The 22,441-nt window shown below is 48.4% G+C and overlaps 1 protein-coding gene across 6 annotated transcripts; it reads right to left on the bottom strand.

Moving 5' to 3' along the window:
• Positions 1-660: 660 nt before the first annotated feature.
• Positions 661-22,263, bottom strand: SFXN2 (sideroflexin 2). 6 transcript variants are annotated; one of them, XM_035028155.1, is made up of 13 exons: positions 22,164-22,263; positions 10,721-10,905; positions 10,391-10,561; positions 9,051-9,149; positions 8,016-8,091; positions 7,622-7,707; positions 6,311-6,371; positions 5,877-5,943; positions 5,090-5,139; positions 4,705-4,754; positions 3,729-3,796; positions 2,928-2,975; positions 2,070-2,112 (listed from the first exon to the last, which is right to left on the bottom strand). In XM_035028155.1, the coding sequence occupies exons 2-11, from the start codon at positions 10,879-10,881 to the stop codon at positions 3,730-3,732; spliced, it is 888 nt and encodes a 295-aa protein (XP_034884046.1). In that variant the 5' UTR covers positions 10,882-10,905; positions 22,164-22,263; the 3' UTR covers positions 2,070-2,112; positions 2,928-2,975; position 3,729. The 6 variants fall into 6 exon arrangements, 5 of the variants coding, with proteins under 5 accessions (XP_034884031.1, XP_034884037.1, XP_034884053.1 ...); XM_035028140.1 differs by lacking the exon at positions 3,729-3,796 and having other exon boundaries at positions 661-2,112; XM_035028146.1 differs by lacking the exon at positions 3,729-3,796 and having other exon boundaries at positions 661-2,112; positions 10,721-10,898; positions 22,164-22,254.
• Positions 22,264-22,441: the final 178 nt, after the last annotated feature.

The following is a 22,441-nucleotide window of genomic DNA, read 5'->3' as shown; positions in this document are numbered from 1 at the left end:
GTGTGTTAAGTTGTAATAAGTTCTTTATGTATTTTGGATACTAACCCTTTATTAGATGTCATCTGCAAATATCTTCTCTCACTAAGTAATTGTCTTTTAGTTTTGTTGTTTCTTTGGCTGTGCAGAAGCTTTTTATTTTGATGTAGTACCAATAGTTTATTTTTGCTTTTGTTTCCCTTGCCTCAGGAGACATAACTAGACCCACAATCTGTGTTTTAACAACCCATCCATGTGACTCTGACACATGTTCTAAAAACCACTGCTCCAGAGTAGGGGAATAGAGCAAATATTTTGTTTTGCATGCCACATACATGGAAGTCTCCGTCACACATTCTTGTTTTTGTTTTTTTTCTTCTTTTTTACCCTTTAAGAATATAAAACATTCTTAGTTCCCAGGCACACAAAAATGGGTAGCAGGTGGATTGGGACCCTTGAGCCATGGTTTGTCAACTCCTGCTCTAAAACAACACAGTTCCCATTCTGGAGTGTCCAGTAAAGACAGGTGGATTTTTCCTCTGTAGTAAGGGAAATCAACAATGGCCTCCAGGCAACAAACAGGTTCCCGTTATCGTTGTGGTAACCTCTTCCATACCAAGGCCAAAGTAAGACCAGATCCTGCTTTTCATCCAGGCTTTATTAACTCAGTCTGCAGATAGTTCATTGTGCTCTTTCAAGAAATTTATTTGATTCACAGTGGTATCCTTTGAATAGTCAGTAAATTCTACTAGACAGAACTCAATACAAACATTGATCCCAGGTAAGCCACAATGGTCTCCTTCCATGCCCACCCGACCCAAGCCTGAAAAATCACCTAGAGCAGCCAAGATGGGAAGGGCAAATGGCTGTACTTTGCTGTGTGTCCTTTAAGGCTCTTTGGTCCTGATTGATTAATTCTCAGAGGTATCCAAATAAAACTCCCCTTTCCTATTCAGTATGCACCAGTCTTTGGTGTTTAACCCAATGGGCTGAGGAAGGGAGGCAGCTAGGAAAATATACCCATTAAAATGTGTTGTTAATACATACATATATAATTTTTACTCACAGTTAGTGGATTTATCTTTTATTTTTATTTGTTTATTTTTTAAAAGATTTTATGTATTTATTCGACAGAGAGAGAGACAGCGAGAGCAGGAACACAAGCAGGGGGAGTGGGAGAGGGAGAAGCAGGCCTCCCGCCGAGCAGGGAGCCCGATGCGGGACTCGACCCCAGGACCCCGGGATCATGACCTGAGCCAAAGGCAGACACTTAACAACTGAGCCACCCAGGTGCCCTAGTGGATTTATCTTTTAAACACAGAGATGTAAAATCAGACATGATTTTAGCACAGGAGAACAAAGTCTGTGTCACAGGACTTAGAGCACCATGAAACCTTGTTGCCTCATGCAGTGGCCTTTTTTTTAGCACTAAGAACTCCTGGGTGCTTGATCAACCCAAGTTTAGCAGCACTCCCAAAGACGCTTTCTGATAAGGGGGCACTGGGGAGGAGTATGGGGAAGAATGGAGAAGAGCCCCAAGGTGACAACAGACTTCTTCCCTCTCCCTTCCTGAGTTAGCTAGAATTGTAGGGGCAAAACGTTCTGTAGCGTGAGACAAGATGAGGAGGAAGGGAAGAAAAAACAGGGCTGGGAGCTTTCCTTTGTCCCAGGGGCTCTTCCCCAGGCCTGGCCAGAATTAGAATCCCAAAGATTTCCTAATTTTTCCAAATGTTTTGCTTGATTATCTCCCCCAGGTTCCAGGAACTTCTCCCTCAGGAAGTCTCAGCTCCTGATCTCCAGGGGATGGTGGTGGGGCGGGGAGCAGATAAAAGACTTGGTCTTTGCTCCCCTTGCTCACTTTTATCCCCTGGAGTCCAATAAGCCATGCCTGGGTGAAAACATGAGGCTCCCCACCCCCCAAATCCACCCTGACCTTTAGGCCCTGCTGGCAGAGAAATGAGGGCACAGGTGTACAAGGCAGCTAAGGAAGGGCTGGTGAATAGGGGTACAGACCAGTCCTTGCTGGGATGGGGCATTTAGAGGCCCTTATTGAAGTAGACATAAGGCACAAGTTCTCCATACTTGGCCTTGATGGTGTCTTGGAGTTCTGGTTCCAGATAAGAAACTGACAGTTCACTGAGAAGAGAAAATAAGGGGATTATGAGCCTGTCAAATGGACAAGCAGCAAAGTACCATCAGAGAAAATCCAACTCAAATGCCACCTCCAAGAAGCCCTTCCTGATTTTTCCATCAGAACGAATGGCCTCTGTACAACATAATGTGTTGTTTTTACTTCTACTCAGGTCTAACTTCATTCTCCCTGGTGCTAAACTTCCATCTTCTCTGTAAGATTATAAGCACAGTGCTTGGAACACAGGAGATGTCTGCAGATGACACTGAAATACAAGTACGAAGGCAGCGGAACCTGGCATCTTCTTGGTGTACATCCAAGCTGCACCTAGTCTCCTGGAGCTCGTCCTCTCCCCTCCCCCAGTCTGATGCTGTTTCCCTTTTCCATCATCGCTTCGCATACCCCTTCTCTGCCAGGGCATACAAGGGAAGTAGAGAGGTCCAAGTCATCCATCCCCAAGCAAACACAAGCCAGAATAAGTACCTATCCCTCTGTTCAATTTCAAGGACCAGATCCAGTGAGGGAGGATGTACCTAATAACCTAAGCAGCAGGGACAGAAAGTCTCTTGTTGCTCCCCCACTTCTCTCCAGGGCAGCCCTTACTCCACTGGGAGGGAGCAACTCATCCCTCCGCCCCTCAGAGATCTGTTTTGGTTTACCATTCACCCAGGGTTAAGAGGCCCAGAGTTTAGGCTGATAGGTACTTGTCCTTGGACAAATGCTGCCCTTCCTGCCCCTCCTTGTCTCCTTCAGGAAAGCGGGCAGGTCAGGGAGAGCAGGGACAGGGCATTTGGTAAAGTGAGGCACAAAGAACTCTTACCATTTCTGTGGGAAGAGCCCACAAGCCACTGGTACCATGAAGATGAGGCTGGAAGAAAGGAGGAACAAAGCGTGAGGGGCATCTCCCCACAGGCCTGCTCACACCCGCCTCCGAGCCCCCCAAAGGAAGTAGGGAGATGCCCATTCACTATCTTGCCTTCCCCGCTGCCCCATGGCTCCCCTCCCTGCAACTCCCCGCCTGGTCTCTCAGTACAGGATATTCATTCTGGCATGGCATGAAATCGGCCCCCCTCCACCTCCCGTCCCTCACCCCCATCCCTGTCCTTCAAGTAGGTGAAGGTAACAAAGGCACTGGGTGTGCAAGTAGCAGCCTAAAGAGCACAAGCACCAAGCAGTAAGGGGTATGAAAGCCCCAAGGTCCAGCCCCCGCGGACCCTGGGCTGGGAGACAACAGAACAGGGCAGCTTCTCCAACCTCACTGCAAACACTAGCAGCTCAATGAGCTCGTTAAAAAGCGACGCTGAGGCAGGAGGCTTGGGGAAGGGCTTGAGAGCATTTCTAAGGTCCTCGGATGCTTCGGGGCCAGGGCCCTCTCTTACAGCACATGGGAATGTGACAGACCAGGCTTCGGATCCCAGCTCGGCTACTCACTCGCTGTGTGATCGCGGGCGAGTGAGCCCTGAGCCAGCAGAGGGACAACAAGAGTGCTTAGCGTGCAGGGCTGCCGCGAGGCTCAGAGGAAGTGGCCCGGGGATGGCGCTCAGCCCGGGGGAACCTCTCACGCAGTGGTGACTCAGTTGGCAGAAGGCAGCGTGGCGGGTGAGACTGCGAGGGCACTGACCTCAACTCCAGCAATTACGAGCTACAGAGCCTTGGGCAAGTCTCCTCATCGCACTAAGCCTCGGGGTCCTTGTGCACAGAAGGAGATTATGACAGGACCTAGACCTCCAGGGCTGAGGGGCTTAAGTGAAACGACAGATGGGCAGCATGAGCACAGTGGGGACACACAGGACACACTCCACACGTGTTGGTGGTTACTGCTGTCATTAGCCCCGCGGCCTCGCGAAGTGTGACTGATGCTAGGACGTGGCCAGTCGGTGGCGGGCACCAGAGCACGCTGCCGTGACTTGTGGTGTTTTCCTTTTGGGCAAGGGTGGGACGCTTGACAGCCCCAGGCTGTCCCCTCATGTTTTTTACGTCTCAGCATGTTTATATACTTAGTTTATTTATACTGAGATACAGAGGATGCACAGCATCGTGTACAGGTTAGGTGTATAGCCTGCGGATCTGATAGAGTGATACACTGCAATGGGACTACCGGGCCATCAGCTAACACCTCTGTCACTGTCACAGAATTATCATTTCTTTCTTCATTGTTACTGTTTTTTTTTAATTCTTTATTTTTAAGTAATCTCTACACCCAACATGGGGCTCGAACTCACAACCCTGAGATCAAGAGTCGCCTGCCCTACCTACTGAGCCAGCCGGGAGCCCCTAGAATGATTATGTCTTTTTTGTGGTGGGGCTGTATAGTGGTTTTTGTCTCTTCTCTAGTCTGAAGGTCAGAGGACACGCCGGGACAGGAGGGCACCCAAGCACTCCGCTCTCCATGCGGATGTGTGCACAGTGCCTACCCGGCCTGATGCCCTCAACAAAGATGGGGTGAGAACTCTCCAGATGGCCCAGGGTCGTTCTGAGCTCAGGCACTATGGAAGTCAGGGAAAAGAGTTCATGTTCTCCAACACGGGCAACACAAGAAGACGGGTCTTAGGGGCCCCAGCTACCACAGAACCCAACCAAGAAAACACGTTACTCACAAGCAGCCACACAGCAGAACTTGCAATGGGGCATGCAGGACCTTGATTTTCTGCACAAAATCGAAGGAAAGACCCACATGAGACTTAGAGATCTTAACGCGAATCCCACGCCGGCCCTACCCCTGATCGGCCAGTTAGACACCCACAGGCACAAAACTTTGAGCCGTGAAGGAGAGGAGGAGGGGGCCCCTCTTGCTCTCTGCAGACGAGGCCAAGCAAGCGGCCATGGCATCTAAAGCGGGCAGCCAGGGGGAACTGGCACGGGCCCTACTTGAGCGAGACAAAGGCCAGTAGCTAGAGGGAAGGATGAGGATCAGGAGCTCTGAAGTGTAGGTATGGCTGGGGGGCTCTGGGCAAGGAAGATGCAAAAGAGGACCTCACTCACCTTCATGAAATGCAGCTTCTCCAGCCTTTCCATGATGACTGGCAGCAAGACTGGAAGAGACCAGGGAGAAGCAGGGAGGAGGGCTGTCAGACTCTTCCGAAGACCACTCTCCAAAATCAGATCAGGGACCCACCTCCCCTGAAGTTCCAGAAAAAACTTTTGGAATGGAAGACTATGTAGGCATGGCCACCCCCCACCTGTCCCCCAAGTCCTAGCAGAAGGGTGCTTCCCAGACTTTTCCACCTGCACACCTATAATAGGACATGTACCACAGGCGCAAAGCATCCTTCTCAAAATCCAAATCTTTGAAGGCTCATGCAAACAAGTCTTGTATCCTACTCTGTAACATACCCCTGCTAGGAGCAAAACCAGGGCAGGGGATTTATTTTCTTTACCACTGTCTTCCTGGCACCCTGCACCATGTCCAGCACACTGAAGGTACTTAAGGAATATTTGTGGAATGCAAAGAACTTAATTAACTGATGTTCCCAGAACTACAGTGTGGTTCTCTCATGTGTTTCTGCGTTTAGCACTATGTAGATATAAGATATACAACATGTGGGGTTGATACATTTCTACATTGTAATCTGATTACCACTGTAGCATTAGCTACAATCTCTATCACATCACAGAATTATCATTTTTTTATTGTGGTGGGAAAAGCCAGTTTGAGAAGCTTGGCTGTAGAGGCTGCCCCCCCCCCCGCCCCCCGCAAAAGCTAAATGTGGCTGAGGCCTCCAGGACGTGTTCCAGGGTCCCCCAGGACAGGAGGGCTTCTCTATCTTACTCATGCCAGGGGCTGCCATGGTGATCCGAGAAATAACCACTTGGGTGATGCCTACGGCTGCAGCTCTCTGAGGGCAGAAAAGAGTAAGTTGTCAGGAATGACCTTATCCAGTATCCACGGGCTGCACCAGAGGGCGGGGTCAAGGGTCAGGGTCAAGTCTGAGCTGATAAAGGGGAAGGGATGGATCTACCAGGGGCTGTGTCCCCGCCCAACCCTCTCTCACCTAGCTAGACTTTTATGGCTTCAGGACCAGAAATGATGGAGAAAAGACATGAAAGCCTGTTCTGAACAAGAAATGTAGGGAAATCAAGGGGAATGAGAATGGAATCAGGGGGATCCTATAACAGAACCCGGGCCTGCTCTGACTACTAAGAACAGGGCAGGGTATAAGACAGAATTCCCTCCTCCCACCCCAAAGGGATGCCTCTGCTCACCCGGGAATGACCGATCTCATTGTGATTCCTGTCCTTCACGCAGATGCCCTGGATGAGTTCCCTAAACATAGACAGGAGTTGCTGGACTTGGGAAAGGGGTACTGGAAGCCCGCCAACGATGGGACACACCAGGGGACCAAGGTCAGCGCACTCAAGCTCTAGGAAGCCAGCTCCTGCAGCCTGGCCCTTTGATCTTCCTTGTGCATTCCAGTGAGTGGTATCTCAGAAGTGATCTAGGGCCATGGCTAAGAGAGCTAGGCCTGGGCTCAGACTGCCTAGGGTAAATCCTGAAATGGCAAAGTAAGTTTCTGAACTTGAGCAAATTCCCTGATCCTTCTAAAGACTCAGTTATCCTCATCTGCAAAATGAGGCTAATCATGGCACCCACTTCATAGGATTGGTGAGGATTAAAGGGGACAATGCCTGCAAAGTGTTTGGTCCACGCCTGACAGCACTCAACCCCAGACCAGGTAGGTGGCTAGGTCTCCTTCATTTGTCGGGTAGGAGCACCTGGATGGGGGACGGAAAGAGGAGAGGAACAATGTGTATGCATGACTATTCTGGTGGTGTGCTCTTTCTGCAAGGGCTGTTGTGACAAGTTCCCATTTGCTAGCAGTCCCAAGAAGTTGTGGCTTGGATATCTGGTGACGGTGATGAAGGCGATGAGGATGACAGGAGCAGTAAGAGTGAACACTTAGGCAGCACGTGATACCTCCCAGGCGCTATCGGGAGAACGTGAGGTATGCTACATCATTAGGTTTGACAACAGGGGAACAGCTATGCTTTCTCTAGCCAAAAAACAGGAATTGCAAGACACACGGGTTTCTCCTTTTACCTTTCCTGCTGCGAAGCTTAGAGCCGGGTGCCTGGAAAACATCTATCTACTCCTCTGGCTTCTTTCAAAGCTTCTTGGCTCTGTTCTATCTTTGGACACCTTGCTCTGCTACATTTCATTCTGTAAGCCATCCCCAGGGCTTTGGAAGTAGGCAGAGTTCACAACTTAAATACAGTTGCAGTTGAAAGGACATGATCTCATATAAACCTTCAAAGGTCCACCCTACTCCCCGCCATCCCGCACCGTCCAAACAATGCCTCCCACAACACTCATCACAGATTAAACGTAAGTCACCTGCCACTCCTGCGGCCAGCACCCTCGGAGCAGCCTATCCTTTGGGACCCTTCAGAGCTGTAGCCCAGCAGCCCTCCCCGCACCCACCTCAGTCCCTAGAAGCCACCCACTCACTGTCTTGATTTCCTGCGCTTGACCCACTAACCTTGTCTATAGGGGGGAAAAGGGAGCCCCATACTCACTGCTGTCGCATCATTGGGATGTTGACACAGTTAGCAGCCGCCACAGCGGCAAAGGGCACCCAGCGGCCCACCAGGGGTGGAGCTCTCTGTTGGGGGAAGGGAACAATAGGGCTCACTGGAAGATGGGAGGGGAGGGGGCTTAAGGACTACAAAATAAGAAATCAGATCTCGCTACTGCCACGTATCCAGACACTTGGTCTAAGAACCCAAATTCCCTCAAAGACCCGAGAAAGACGAACGTGGGGATAGGTCTGCTCCATTTCCCCCTCGTGGTCTGGGCCCTGGCCATACCCAACTCACCCAAACAAGGGCAACGCCAGGCCCAGGGGATGTTTTCCCTAGGACTTTGCTGCCCCCTAGTGGCCACCACACCCACAGCAGCCCCAGACAGTACCTTCGTCAACATGTTCATGCCCACAGCAGTGGCCACCGCAGTGGTTGTGGCTGTGATGTAGGAAAGGGCCATCTGCCTAGTGGAGGAGAGACACGCTTGGGAGTGGGGAGCCCTGCCGGCTGAGGGCAAGACCCTGGCTTGATTGAGAAAGTCTGGAAATGAGGCTTTAATGAGGCTTCATGCCTGAAACTTCACCTGTCTCATCTTGTGACATTCCCCCTCCTAAACACACACACAATGCTCCAGCCCCCTCGACCTCCTTTCAGTACTTTAAACACACCAAACTCTTTTCTGCATCAGAACCTTGGCCTGTTGCTGCTCCCTATCCGGGGAATTCTTCCGTAGGCGAAATCCTTACCCTTCAGAAACCAGCCGAAAGGTGGGCTCCACAGAAAAAGACTTCCCCAACCAGCCCATCCACACAGATGCCCCTCTGCTGTTTGCTCTCTTGTCACCTGTTTGTTTCCTTAAGGGTAGCAGTCGCAACCTAAGATTACGGTGCTTGTTTGCTTAAAATACCTTAAATTCCACAAGGACAAGGACCCTAGAACCAGGCCTGACTCTTAATACCTACTCAGGAAACAGCTGAGGGGCGCCTGGGTGGCTCAGTCAGTTAAGCGTCTGCCTTCGGTTCAGGTCATGATCTCGGGGTCCTGGGATTGAGCCCCGCATCAGGGTCTCTGCTCAGCAGGGAACCTGCTTCTCCCTCTGCCTCTGCTCCCCGCCACCCTGCTTATGCACGTTCAATCACTCTCAAATAAATAAATAAATAAATAAAATCTTAAAAAAAAAAAGAAGAAATACTTGAGAACGAATGAATGAATAAACTTTCAATTGGTCTAGGACGATATTGTCCTAGTCAGCCTCAGAAAATACTTGCAAACCCTAAAAAGGGGGACTTGGTCACCAGCGCCATACAAGTCTCACCCGGAGAAGACAGCCCAAGAACGCTTTAGAAGGGCGATTCCCCTGGAGGCAAGAGGACAGCCACCTGCTTCAGAGCCACATGGACAGCCTGGGGTTCAAGTCTCCTACCTGACAGACGTGGGGGAAGCTGCATTCCTATTCGTATAGTTGACTAAGGCGTTGAAGGACTGGTTCACCCACTGCCAGAAGATCACCGCTGGCATCGTCCTACCATAAGGGAGGCCCAGAGAGGCAGAGAAGAGTCCAATGGAGGGAGGGCTTGGGCACACCAGTCAAACCAGACGGCCTGATGTTCCCCAAACTGTTCCCATGCTGTTTCATGCACCAGGGATTTTGCACAGGCCGGTCACTCTGCCTGGAATATCTACACACCCACACCCTCCATACATGGCTAAATCCTGCTCTGTTGAGAGGTCACTTCTTCTTTGGAACCTTCCTAACCCTTCCCCTGACCTTCCTGGAACTGTGAGTCATTCTCTGCTCCCTGCTCTCACAACCCCATACTTTCCCTCCGACCTACCACTTAGCAAGCTGGACTACAACCGCTTATTGGTTAGTCTGCTCAACAAAACTGGAAGTTCCTTGAGGGGAGGGGCTTAGTCTTTATATTCCCAACACCTGGCCCAAGGCCTGGCTCAATAACTGGACGAATGGATGCATGGGGGAGGGGAGCAGAGGGAAGAGAGGAAGGAGGAAGAGTAAAATATCCAGCAGCTACAGAGAAAGTTTATTCTCTCCCTGCTAGGCTGAAAGGGTCTTTCTATTTTAGGGGTAGCTAGGGGGTGGGGTGGGGTGGGGTGGGAGGTCACCTTCCTATATTTTTTACTAGGACGTTACATAATAAAAACACATTAGGGGCACCTGACCGGCTCAGTCGGTTAAGTGTCTGACTCTTGATTTTGGCTCAGCTCAGGATCTCAGGGTCGTGAGATCGAGCCCCCAGATTGGGCTCTGCGCTGGGTGTGGAGCCTGCTTCGGATTTTCTCTTTCCTCCCTCTGCCCCTCCCCGCTGCTACACCCCCTCCCCCCGCTCACGTACTCTCTCTCTGCCAAAAATAAATAAATAAAATAGATTTAAAAATAAAAATACACAAAAATTTCATTGTTGAATAAGTGCTTTCTAAAGAAGGAATTAGGATGGCTTCTTCATTGAGAGTTCTGGAGACAGCTGCCTCAGTTAACATCCAGGCACCCGTATTTCCTGGCTGTGTGAACCTAGGCAGGTTACGTAACATCTCTAGAACACTCAGTTCTTCACCTATAAAATGGAGATGACAATAGTACCTCTGTAGGGTTGATGAGGAGATTAAATCCATGCAAAGAATTTAGCACAGTGCCTGGTATTGGGTAAGGGGTCAATAAAGATGGCTATTACCACATCACCATAGGGCTCCGTGCCTGGCAGACCTAAGCGGCCACACTGCCCGCTGCCTTCCCCCAAGCTCTACCTGTAGAACTGGAGCATGAAGCCCGTGATGATCATGCCGCCGGGGACCTGGAAGGACATCCGCCCAATGATGTTCATCTTCTCCCCGGTGTCAGGGTGGAAGGCTGAGTCATACAGCTTCTTGGCGTACAGCAGCTGCTTCACTTGCGTGCCCGGGGGCACGACCCCCATTCTGCCACCCCAGGACAACAGAGAGAGTTACGTCCCAGGCCCCTCGCTCCAAGTCATCCTGCTTCTTCCTGCCCATTCCCCACATTCCGTTCCCACCTCCTCCCCAGGGGACCCACCCGTGTGGCCCCACTGCCTCCAGTCCCTTCCCCTCACTGCTCACCTGCTCTTCTCCACCATCACCTTGGCCCAGTCCAGCTCCCGCTCTGGGACCAGGACGGTGCGCGGGTCTGTGATATTGAAGAAGTGTTTCACCCGCCCCAGGAAGGTGCACTGGTCCCAACGGGGGGCATCGATGTTAAAGCCAGACAGATCAGCCTCCATCTTGCTCCCACACAGAGCTGTGGACTTAAGGAACGGAGGGAAAATGAGGATGGTTCCCCAAACCAAAGTCTGCCCTGAGGCCCTGAGCACCCCTCGTGGTTGTAGGATGCTTGCTTTCAGCAGGCGCTAGCATCATCTGACCAGGCTTAGGAAGGCTCCAGGGAATGGGCAGCGGACTGAGCAGCCAAACACCAACATGGGCTTCCCGAGTGACTGCTGGCAGCCAGCCCTGTGCTTGATCATGCTGTGGGAGACCCGGAAAAAGGGACAACACAGTGCCTGTCCTTGGGGAGCTGAGTGTAACTGGGGAAGAAGAGCCCACCCGTGGAACAGAAGAGAATAGATACAGCAACAGTAAGTACAGGAGTTGAGAGAAAGCAGAGATGGGGAGCACAGTAAGAAAAGGGGGCTTCCCAGAAGAGATGGAATGTGAGCCGTAGAAGATAGATTTATCTGAAGGAGGCAGAAGGCATGGATCACATCTGAGGTAGAAACAATTACAGAGAAAGGTGGAAATGAACAAGGCACGATCATACTCATCATTTCAGTGTGTGTGTGTGTGTGTGCACGTGAATGTGCACACATGCGTGTGCATGTTCACGGTGCATGCGGCCCTGTGAGAGATCCCAGGCCATGGCTGTGAGTGAGGCACCATGCCTGCCCTCAAGGAGTTACAGAATGGGGGGTAAAAGACAAGTACAGCAACAAGGACAGCGGTGTGAACAATGATGTGGACATACACTGGAGGCAGTGGAAAACCAGAGAAGAGGCATCTAAAAGTGAGATGACCAGATCTCCCAGTTTTCCTGGGACTGCTGTCCTGGGGTAATTATTAATAGCACCCCCTTCCACTCTCAAAAGTGTCCTGATTTGGATGATAAATTATACAGTCCCCTTATCTAAAATGGATGAGGGATTCTGAACATGCTTTGTGAAAACAAAAAATAAACAATGTTTTGAAGGGTGGGTAGAAGTTAGATAGATAGAGGAGAGGTGTCCCAGGCCAAAAAAAAGAAGAGCCAGCATTGACCGCACACAGGGTGCATGGTAATGATAATGATGATCATAGCTAACACTTACTGAGCTTTGGTTCTATGCTATACATTTTGCTTGGGGCTGGACGTGCATTTTCTGAATTCATCTTTGCATCAATGCTATAAAATAAATACCCTTTAACCCCATTTTATGGATGAGAAAACCAAGGCACAGATAAATAACTTTACCAAGTCACAGAAGCATTAGCCAGTGACAAAGCCAGGATTTTAATTCTGCCTGACTTGAGAACTCTTGCCTCTAACTGGGTTCTGGAATCCATGTCTTGAAAAACTAAGGCAGGCCGGACATGTAAGGAGCTTGAAAACTGTCACTTCTATCCTTACAACAAGAAAAAAAGCTGAACAAATTAAAATCAACAACTCTTCTTAGACCCATCAGTGAACTGAGGTCACAGGCAAACCACAGCCCCCAAGCCTGGAGAGACAGACAAGTACAGCGAATGACAGCTTACTGGGAAAAGAAGCTCTCCACTAGGCAAGTACCATTGGAAAACTTAAACTATAATTGACAAATTGCTGGAAGCTCAGTGTGAACAAGCTTGCAAATTAAATATTCCAAGTGGATTCAACCTTGAGTGTGGGGGCGCACTTTTGAGTTCACCTTCAAGAGGCCACCAGGCTCTCAGGGTGAAGATGAGAGAAAAATCCCCTAGTACTTTTTTTTTTTTAAGATTTTATTTATTTGCGCGAGACAGAGAATGAGAGACAGAGAGCATGAGAGGGAGGAGGGTCAGAAGGAGAAACAGACTCCCTCCTGAGCAGGGAGCCTGATGCAGGACTCGATCCCGGGACTCCAGGATCATGACCTGAGCCGAAGGCGTCGCTTAACCCACTGAGCCACCCAGGCGCCCTCCCCTAGTACTTCTAACAGGGAGATGGGAAAAGTAGTCATTTTGAAGTACACCCAGAGCCCTCTGTTCTTCCTAACAAGACCCACCCTCAAAAGAGCCTGTTTTACCACAGCCTAACCATTTTGGGTTTTACTAGAACCTAAATGACTTGGGGAAAGGTAAATACCCAACTCCAGCCCTTTCCAACCTTCCTATCTCATTTGAAGTGGATGAGAAGAGCCTGAGAAGCACTTTTGAAGGTCCAGGGGCACAGGCTCACTCAGAGACTGAGAACTAATCACAGGACTATAGAACACTCTCTCCTCCCTCACACTTGACCACTGCAGGTGGTACATTGCTCCTATGTGGTAACAGGGAGAACTGAACAACAACAGAAAGAATTGCATGTTTCAGACCTTATTAAGAAGTCTCTAGAAACCCAAAGACAACAGGAGAGCCAAAAACAAGGACACCAAAGAAAATGTTAACTCTGACACCTACAGCTTCAGCAAACAGTAAATACAACATAACACCTCCCCAGATAAAGGTAAAACTGTACACACATCTGGCTTTCAACAAAAGATTACAAGGCATACTAAATGGCAAAAACATAGTTTGAAGAGAGCGCAAGTGTCAGAACCAGATGGCAGAGATTTTGGAATTATCAGAACAGGAATTTAAATAACTATGATCGATATGCTAAGGACTCCAATGGGAAAGTGGACAACATGCAAGAACAGATGGATAATGTAGCAGAGAGACAGAATCTCTAAGAAAGAATCAAAAGGAAATGCTGGAAATTAAAAAAAAAAAATTCTAGGGGCGCCTGGGTGGCTCTGTCAGTTAAGCATCTGACTTTGGCTCAGGTCATGATCTCAGGGTCCTGGGATCGAGCTTCATGTTGGGCTCTGTGCTTGGCGGGGAGTCTGCTTGTGCCTCTCCCTCTGCCCCTCCCCCTGCTTGTGCTCATTCTCTCTCTCTCTCTCAAATAAAAAATAGATAAGGTCTTAAAAACAATTTCTGTAACAGAAATGAAGAATGCCTTTGATGGTTTCATCAGTAGACTGGACATGGCCAAAGAAAAAATTCCATGAGCTTAAATATGTGTCGACAGAAAATTCCCAGACTGAAAAGTAAAGAAAAAGAATGAAAAAAACAGAATAGAAAACCCAAGAACCGTGGGGCAATTACATTAGGTGTAACATGCACATAATGGGAATGCCAGAAGAAGAAGAAGGAAGGGAACAGAAGAAATATTTAAAGCGATAATGACTGAGAATTTTCTAGAACTAATGACAAGGGGTGCCTGGGTGGCTCAGTTGTTAAGCGTCTGCCTTCGGCTCAGGTCATGATCCCTGGGTCCTGGGATCAAGCCCCACATTGGGCTCCCTGCTCCGTGGGAAGCCTGCATCTCCCTCTCACACTCCCTCTGCTTGTGTTCCCTCTCTCACTGTGTCTCTCTATGTCAAATAAATAAATAAAATCTTAAAAATAAGTTAAAAAATAGAAAATAAAAAAATAAAACTAATGACAGACACCAAACCCAAAGTCCAGAAGGCTCAGAGAACACCAAGAAGGATAACTACCAAAAAATCTATACCTAGATGGGAATGCAAACTGGTTCAGCCACTGTGGAAAACAGTATGGAGGTTTCTCAAAAAATTAAAAACAGAATTACCATATGATCCAGTAATTCCACTACTGGGTACTTACCCAAAGAATATGAAAACACTAACTCAAGAAGATATATGCACCCCTATGTTTACGTCAGCATTATTTACAATAGCCAAAATATGGAAGCAGCACAAGTATCCATGGATAGATGAATGGATAAAAAAGATGTGGCATATACGTACAATGAAATCTTGCCATTTGCAACAACATAGGTAGATCTAGAGAGTATAATGCTAAGTGAACCAAGTCAGTCAGAGAAAGACAAATACCATATGAGTCCACCCATATGTGGAATTTAAAAAACAAAACAAACGAACAAAGAAAAAAAGATAAACAAAAAGCCAGACTTGGGGCGCCTGGGTGGCTCAGTCATTTAAGCATCTGCCTTCGGCTCAGGTCATGATCCCAGGGTCTTGGAATCAAGCTCCGCATCTGGCTCTCTGCTCAGCAGTGAGTCTGCTTCTCCCTCTCCCTCTGCCCCTCCTCCTGCTTGTGCACCCACTCTCTCTCTCTCTCAAATAAATAAATAAAATCTTAAAAAAAAAACCAACAGACTCAATTAAAGAGAACAAACTGATGGTTACCAGAGGGGAGGTGGGCAGGGGGATGGGTGAAACAGGTAAAGGGGATTAATAGTACACTTACCATGATGAGCACTGAGAAATGTATAGAAGTGTTGAATCACTATATTTTACACCTGAAACTAATATAACACCATATGCTAACTATACTGGAATTAAATTTTTTAATCTACATCTAATCATATTATATTATATTTCAAACTGCAGAAAATAAAGACAAAGAAAATCAAGTAAAGGGGCACCTAGATGGCTCAGTCGGTTAAGTGTCCGACTCTTGGTTTCAGCTCAGGTAATGATCTCAGGGTTGTGAGATCAAGCCCCATGTCCAGCTCCACGCTCAGCAGGGAGTATGCTTGAGATTCTCGCTCTCCCTCTCTGCTCCCTCTCCTGCCCCTGTGCATGCACACACACTCTCTCTCAAATAAATAAATCTTTAAAAACATAATAAAAAAATAAAATCTTTAAAAAAAAAAGCTAAGGGTTTTGAATTTTTGTCTGAGAATTTCAGGAAGCCATTAAAAGATTTTAGGCAGAGTGACAAGATCAGATGTGTCGTTTAGAAAGAAAACTCTAGGCAATGATATGAAAATAAACTCGGTGTGGTAGGACCTCAGAGGATGCAGAGAGATCAGCTGGACAGGAATTTCAGTAATCCAGGCAAGAAGAGATGGGGCTCATGTGAACCCAGATGCACAGGAACAGAGAGGAGGGACCAAAAGACAGAAACTTTTAAAGCAGCAGAATCTTGGGATTTACGTAGTGATTGGTTATAGGAAGAATACTCTATTAGTCAGGGTTCAAGCACAGATGCAGAATCAATAGGATATATATATCCTTTATATATATTCGCATAATATTGACAAATATATAAAAATGGATTTAGTACAAGGAATTAGCAAACTGGCTTATGTAATTGTGGGAGTTGGCTAAGCAAGCCTGAAACCAGCAGGGCAGGCAGTTATCCAGGGATGATCCTGGGGAGGGAGGGAGGGCCAGAGTTTGTGACCCCAGGGGATGCCTAGCCTTCTTTTAAAGGGATTCCATCTGATTAAATCAGGCCACCCAGGATAATCCCCCCTTAGATTAACTAAAGCTAACGAATTAGGACTTTAATTATATTTGCAAAATCCCTTCACCATGGTGCCTAAATTCGTGTTTGATCGAATAACTGGGAGGTGTGTGTACTACAAACAGCTGTTTCTCGCTCCTTGCCCACTCTAACTGGAAGCATATGGGGGGTTGTTTGGCCTAGCTAAGTTGACACATCACAAGTATCTAGGGTGATACCCGGGGTTTCTGACTGGGGCCATAATTGTGCAGAGACAAGTAATATAGAAAAATAGACTTTAAGAGAGAAAACAGGGAGTTGGATTTTCCATGTGTTGAGTTTCAAATACCATGGACCTTTCTTAAATGCAATAGGCTGCCACCTGTCTCAGGTTCTTTACAAATGCCATTCCCTGTCCAGAATACTGTTCCTTCCCCTCTTCACTAACACCTACTCATCCCGCCTCCCTTTTCTTAAGGAATAATTCTCAAATTTAACTCTCAACCTTCTACTACTAGGTCATTTTTTTTTCCTCGAAAAATGTCACCCTAACTGAGGATTTTTCATATATAGGCACAGCTGGAGTAAGATTTAATCAGTCATCTTGAGTTATACCATCACCAAAATCCAAAAACACTCGCAAAATTGAGCAAACAAAGCCCATATTTGAGTATGAGGGAAAGGAAACCTAAAGTTTTATAGGGGCGCCTGGGTGGCTCAGTCGTTAAGCATCTGCCTTCGGCTCAGGTCATGATCCCAGGGTCCTGGGATCGAGTCCCGCATCGGGCTCCTTGCTCTGCGGGGAGCCTGCTGCTCCCCCTGCTTGTGCGCTCTCTCTCTTTCTCTGACAAATAAATAAATTTTTAAAAATTTTTAAGTTTTAGGGGCGCCTGGGTGGCTCAGTTGGTTAAGCGACTGCCTTCGGCTCAGGTCATGATCCTGGAGTCCCGGGATCGAGTCCCGCATCGGGCTCCCTGCTCGTCAGGGAGTCTGCTTCTCCCTCTGACCCTCCCCCCTCTCCTGCTCTCTCTCTCTCTCAAATAAATAAATAAATAAAATCTTTAAAAAAAATTTTTTTTTAGTTTTATATTAAGTAGTGGTAAAATGAAAGGAGAATTCTACCTGAGACTCCCACCTCAACAGAGCCAAATGGGCCACTGTAGCTGCAAGAGAAGGCCACAGCAAAGTCACCTCAGAATAAACAGCAGCCTGAAAAGCAGATGTATCAGCATGTAACATCAGGGCTCCACCCTCTCCCTCAGTAAGGAGCCTTTTGCTCTCCAGGACAATCTAGAGTTACTTGCAAGGAAGCACCTCCTCATCCTTCAGATCTTGGCTTAAACCTTTCTTCAGGGAATCCTTTGAAGGACCCCTGGCCCCTCTCTCTCCCCGACCACTAGATCAGGTGCTCTGCTATAAGCCCTCTTGGCTCTGTACTTTTTCTTCAGAGCTGTGCCAGTTCGTTCTAACACTCTGTGGTTTTATTTTAATGAATGCCTACCTTCCCCTCTAGGTCATAAGCTCCTTGGACCCAGGGACTGTGTCCATTTTCCTCCCCACTGCCACCCCAGTGCTTGCACAAGAATTCAAGTATATGCTGAGTAAGAGGTCCAGTTTGTCAGCAAATGGATATTTAGGCTTAAAAGAAAGTACAGAGATCTGAGTTAGAAGTAAAACAATGAGTCGGCGGCATCAAGGTAGGTTAAGACAAAGTTTTCCAGTGAGAACACACAGAATGGGAAAAATAAAGTGCTGAGGACATAGCCTGAAAACAACCACATGTAAGAGGCCAGCCCCCCCAAAAAGGAAGCCCAAATAGTTGAGAAAGAACCACCAGAGACGGAGGAGGCATGAGGAGCCAACAAATGCAGTCAAGGGAGAGATGGTCAATTTTTACATTTTTTTCTTGAGGTGGGAGAGACTTCAGCAAGGTGACATGCTGAGCCAGGAGAGAAGGGGAGGCCTCCCATGGAGTTTTCAGGCACCCTCCCCTGGCCCTGAGGCCACCACTGAGCGGCAACCTCTGAAGAAGTCAGAAGCCAGACAGCGAGTGTCCACTGCTAGACTTCTGCCTCTCTCACTCCGCCACAAAGCCCACGGGAAGGCTCTAGGCTTTGTCCTCTGGGGACAGGCTGACTCGGCCTCCTACAGGCTGGTTCAAAGACCAAAGCTATTTCATGCAGTCACAACTGAACCCATGAGTGGGAGAGAGGCAAGAGTTTACCTTCCCTGACTCTACATGGGGCTAAAAGGAGTTGTTGGCCTGGCTGGCAGATCACACACTGTCTTGGGTTACAGAGCCCCAAGCTGGGGCTCCAGTCCCTCTGCTGGAGAAAGCTCAACAGAACATGCTATGCTGCCTTTTTTTTTTTTTTTTAAGATTTTATTTATTTATTTGAGAGAGAGAGAGCGGGCATGTGTGCTCAAGCCAGGGGGAGGGGCAAAGGGAGAAGAAGGCTCCGCATTGAGCAGGAATCCTGAAGCAGGGCTCAATCCTAAGACCCTGGGATGATGACCTGAGCTGAAAGCAGACATTTCATGGAATGAGCCACCCTGGTGCCCTCGAACATGCTATGCTTCCTTCCTTCCCCGAACACACACAACCTGTCCTTAGACATCTCTTTCCTCCCTCAACCCAACACTGGAAAGTTCTCTACTTTTCATAATGGAAGTACTTCTACCATGAAAGCATAATCATTTGCTAAACTAGTCAAGAAACTTTCCCCTCATTACCAAGGCCAGCATATGAGTTGCCCAGTCCCTGTCTTAAATAAAACATAAGGCCAGGGGCGCCTGGGTGGCTCAGTTGGGTAAACACCTGCCTTCAGCTTGGGTCATGAGATGGAGCTCCACGTCAGGTTAGGCCCCCTCCCTCCACCCTGCTCATTCTCTCTCTCTCTTGCACACATGCACATGCACTCTCAAATAAATAAACAAAATCTAAAAAAAAAAAAAAAGCAAAAACATATGGTCAAAAAGAAATCTAAATTCTATTCTATGTCTAAAATATTTCCCCCACATCTGCTGCCCCCCAATGGGCACAGTTCCATGACTCCTTCAGGGCAAACTCAAACCCTTCTGTCACATACTCTCAGCATCCTATCCTCATCTGCAACACACTCGGCTTTGTAATTATCACTTTCTTGTTACATACAGTTATTTGTATAAAGTTGGCCTCCCCCAGCCGATTGTAAGGTTCGTGCTGTAGCTCTTGCAGGTCCTCTAAAAATACCTACTGCCTGCCTGAAATGCATTTCATCTTACTCTTGGGCTCCCTGGGCATCAAGGACATCTCTCTTTCAAGTCAAACTTAGAACCTATCTTGGTTACAGAAGTAAGGGCAGGCTTTGGGTCCTGAAGCTGCAAATGGTCTACCCCTCCTGTACTGAGTTCAATCTGGTCTCTAGGTTTTCTCTAGAACAGTTATTCTCCCTCTTCCCACATGAGCCGCATCTAGTATTCCCTAAAGAGGTCACTACCGTGTCCAGGGTGGCCTCAGTTCTGGAAGAATATGGTTCCACTACTGGGAACAAGGGGGGAGCTGGAAATCAAACAGGTGACGGATCAATAATTCCCTTGCTCTGAGAACTGGAGAATATCACAGCTCAAAGATGTGAGGGATCCAAGATCTCAATTTAGAGAAGAGGAAACTGATGCTTAGAAAGATTCACATCGATTGAGCCAGGATGCTGAACATTACACACAACTCTGCCCTAACCACAGCTCCAGTCCTGTCCATCCGTCCAACAATCTGACAATAGCCAGGGCCTCTTCTCCCCAGGTCACAAGGCTCAGGGTCACTTAGATGGGTCCTCCATCCACTACAGGCCAAAAGAGAGAGAGAGAGCGAGAGAGAGAGAGGAAGGAAGGGAGGGAGGAAGGGGGAAAAAAGAGAAAAGAGAGGGGCGCCTGGATGGCTCAGTCATTAAACGTCTGCCTTCGGCTCGGGTCACGGTCCCAAGGTCCAGAGATCGAGCCCCGCATTGGGCTCCCTGCTCAGCAGGAAGCCTGCTTCTCCCTCTCCCACTCCCCCTGCTTGTGTTCCCTCTCCCGCTGTGTCTCTCTCTGTCAAATAAATGAATGGAATCTTTAAAAAAAAAAAGAGAGAGAGAAAAGAGAAAAAAAAAAAATGAAACAACCTATTACCTCTCCTGAAGTCATCCTTCTCAGAGAGAATTGAGTTTTGGGGCACCTGACTGGCTCAGTTGGTAGAGCATGTGATTCTTCATGTTGGGGTCTGGGTTCAAGCCCCACGTTGGGGATACAGTTTACTTTAAAAAAAAAACAGAGTTGATTTTCTCTGGCAAACAGTATCAGAGCTCAGAGAACAGGCTTCTAAACTCCCTCTGGGTATCCTCTTGCAAAGGGGGAAAGTACTCAAGATTTCCCTGTTTGTATCCCCAGGTAGGAAGAAAAGCAAAACATCATCGCTGGTACTCGCATCACAGGAAGATCAAGGCAGCCAGACTCAAGAAGATCAAACACAAAGACCACCTGAGATAGGCAAGGGTTGGTGCCAAGGCTGCCTAGAGAAAGTTGGACAATGAGACTAATAATTACACAAGCAGGCCCAGGTACACTCCTGTGACTCCAAGGCAACCATGATGTTAGACACCAGACAACTCAGAAAGAGAAGTCTGCCCTTCCTTTTTCACAAAAGAACCAACAGGCTAGAGACGAGTGGATTGCAGGAGTGCATGCTCTGAACTAGCCATTCATCTTGCATCTACTTAATCAAGGTTCTCAACTGAGTTTTCTTTCCAAGGATCTGAAGCAGGTATGCCGTGAGCAGATGTTTTAAAAACACACTTTAGTTGAATGCATAAATAGCTAAGGACCATTCAGGGAAAATCCACCTTTGTTCCAGTGATGTTAAGTAGACTGGAAAGCCTGCTGGTAGGAAGAGGGGCAAAGCCCCAAAACCTAGATGAAGCAATAATAGCTAAATCCTGGGGGCCTGGGTGGCTCAGTTGGTTAAGCAACTGCCTTCGGCTCAGGTCATGATCTCGGGGTCCTGGGATTGAGCCCTGCATCAGGCTCCCTGTTCAGTAGGGGAGTATGCTTCTCCCTCTCTGCCTACTATTCCATCTGCTTGTGCTCTCTCTCTCTGTCAAATAATAAAATCTTAAAAATAATAACAGCTAAATCCTATGTAGCACTTTCCATGTGCCAGGCAATATCTTATGTACTTGACATATAATTCACATAATCCTCACAAGAACCCAATGAGGGAGGTAAGAGGCACACACATGACTGCAAACAGGTTTTATCATCAGTGCCATCACTTTACCAACTCTTAAAAAGTTCTGAGTTTAAAGCACAAATATACTTCGTCCTACTTAGACAACACAATAGTGTTATAATCACTAGCTCCAGAGTCAGAACTGGGTTCAAGTCCCGACTCTATATCGCTTAGAACAACCAATTTCTAGGGCTGTGAGAATGAAATGAAATCTTGTGTGAAAAGCATTCCACCAAGAAGTATGTAATTTCCATGAGGGCAGATGTTGTCCCCTGCTGCGTCTCCAGAGTCTAGAACAGGACCTGCCGCATATGTGATTAACTCTTCTACCTGTTCTCAGCATGGGTCGGGGTGGGAGGTAGCGCCTCTCAACCCACCCAGAATCCCTTTCGCTCTCGCTTGCCTGTAAGTGCAGGCCCGTTTTTGCCTCCTCTGGGGCTGCAGACAGTGCAGCATCCGGTCCAACGTTGCTTAGCAAAACCCGGCCATTCCAAAACGCCTTTCACCCCTGCTGTCTGCTCACCTCAGTGTTCAGGGCCAGTCCCCCCTCCAACAGGCAGCCTCCCACCACCGGGACTCCTCCATCCTGGACTCTAACACAGAAATGTGGAGATAGATGCACAGCCCATAACGCCTCCCACCCCTCAGCTGGGCCTCATAGCGCCGGGGACAATAAGGGAGCGGTCCCTGGGCAGCCCCAGGCCACTATTCGCGCCACGTGGCTACAGCAGGTGGAAGTCCAGCCCCCGCAGCAGCCCTGCCTCGGCAGTCAGGACATAAATCCAAACTCCCTCCGGGGATGTGGGGTCTAGAAGAAGGTGTGGTAGGCGGCCTCCTCCCAAGACCCCTTACCTGGTCCCGGGAAGAATGTACTGAGACAACTGCCAACAGAAGTACCCTGCGTTGGAAGCCTGGCCTGTACCAACCTGCGGCCTCTGCCCGGGAACCGCCCCTCGCCCCGCCCCTGCCCTGCTCCTTCCCGACCAATCACAGGCTGGGCGGTGCCCACCAGCCACGTGGGCGAGCTTTAACCATTCGCCGGGTCTCTACCAGCCGGCAGCCGGCTCCAGTCGCTCCAGCAGCCCGCCCGCGCAGTGGGCGGGCACTTTGGCGCGCTTGCGCACTTTGGG

The sequence above is a fragment of the Mirounga leonina genome, unplaced genomic scaffold (genome assembly GCF_011800145.1).
Source record: "Mirounga leonina isolate KUSES-001 unplaced genomic scaffold, KU_Mleo_1.0 Mir_114, whole genome shotgun sequence".
NCBI classification, from domain to species: Eukaryota; Metazoa; Chordata; class Mammalia; order Carnivora; family Phocidae; genus Mirounga; species Mirounga leonina.
This window is presented reverse-complemented; position numbering and strand designations above follow the sequence as displayed.

What these genes read in the sequence shown, in the direction of transcription:
- SFXN2 (XM_035028140.1), bottom strand. Translation starts at nt 10,881, where the DNA reads ATGGAGGCTGATCTGTCTGGCTTTAACATCGATGCCCCCCGTTGGGAC. An exon ending in GCTTCCCCCACGTCTGTCAG is followed by an intron (nt 8,092 to 9,050) that starts GTAGGAGACTTG and finishes CTCCTCCACTAG; the next exon opens with GCAGATGGCCCTTTCCTACA. An exon ending in AGAAGCTGCATTTCATGAAG is followed by an intron (nt 4,755 to 5,089) that starts GTGAGTGAGGTC and finishes GATTTTGTGCAG; the next exon opens with AAAATCAAGGTCCTGCATGC.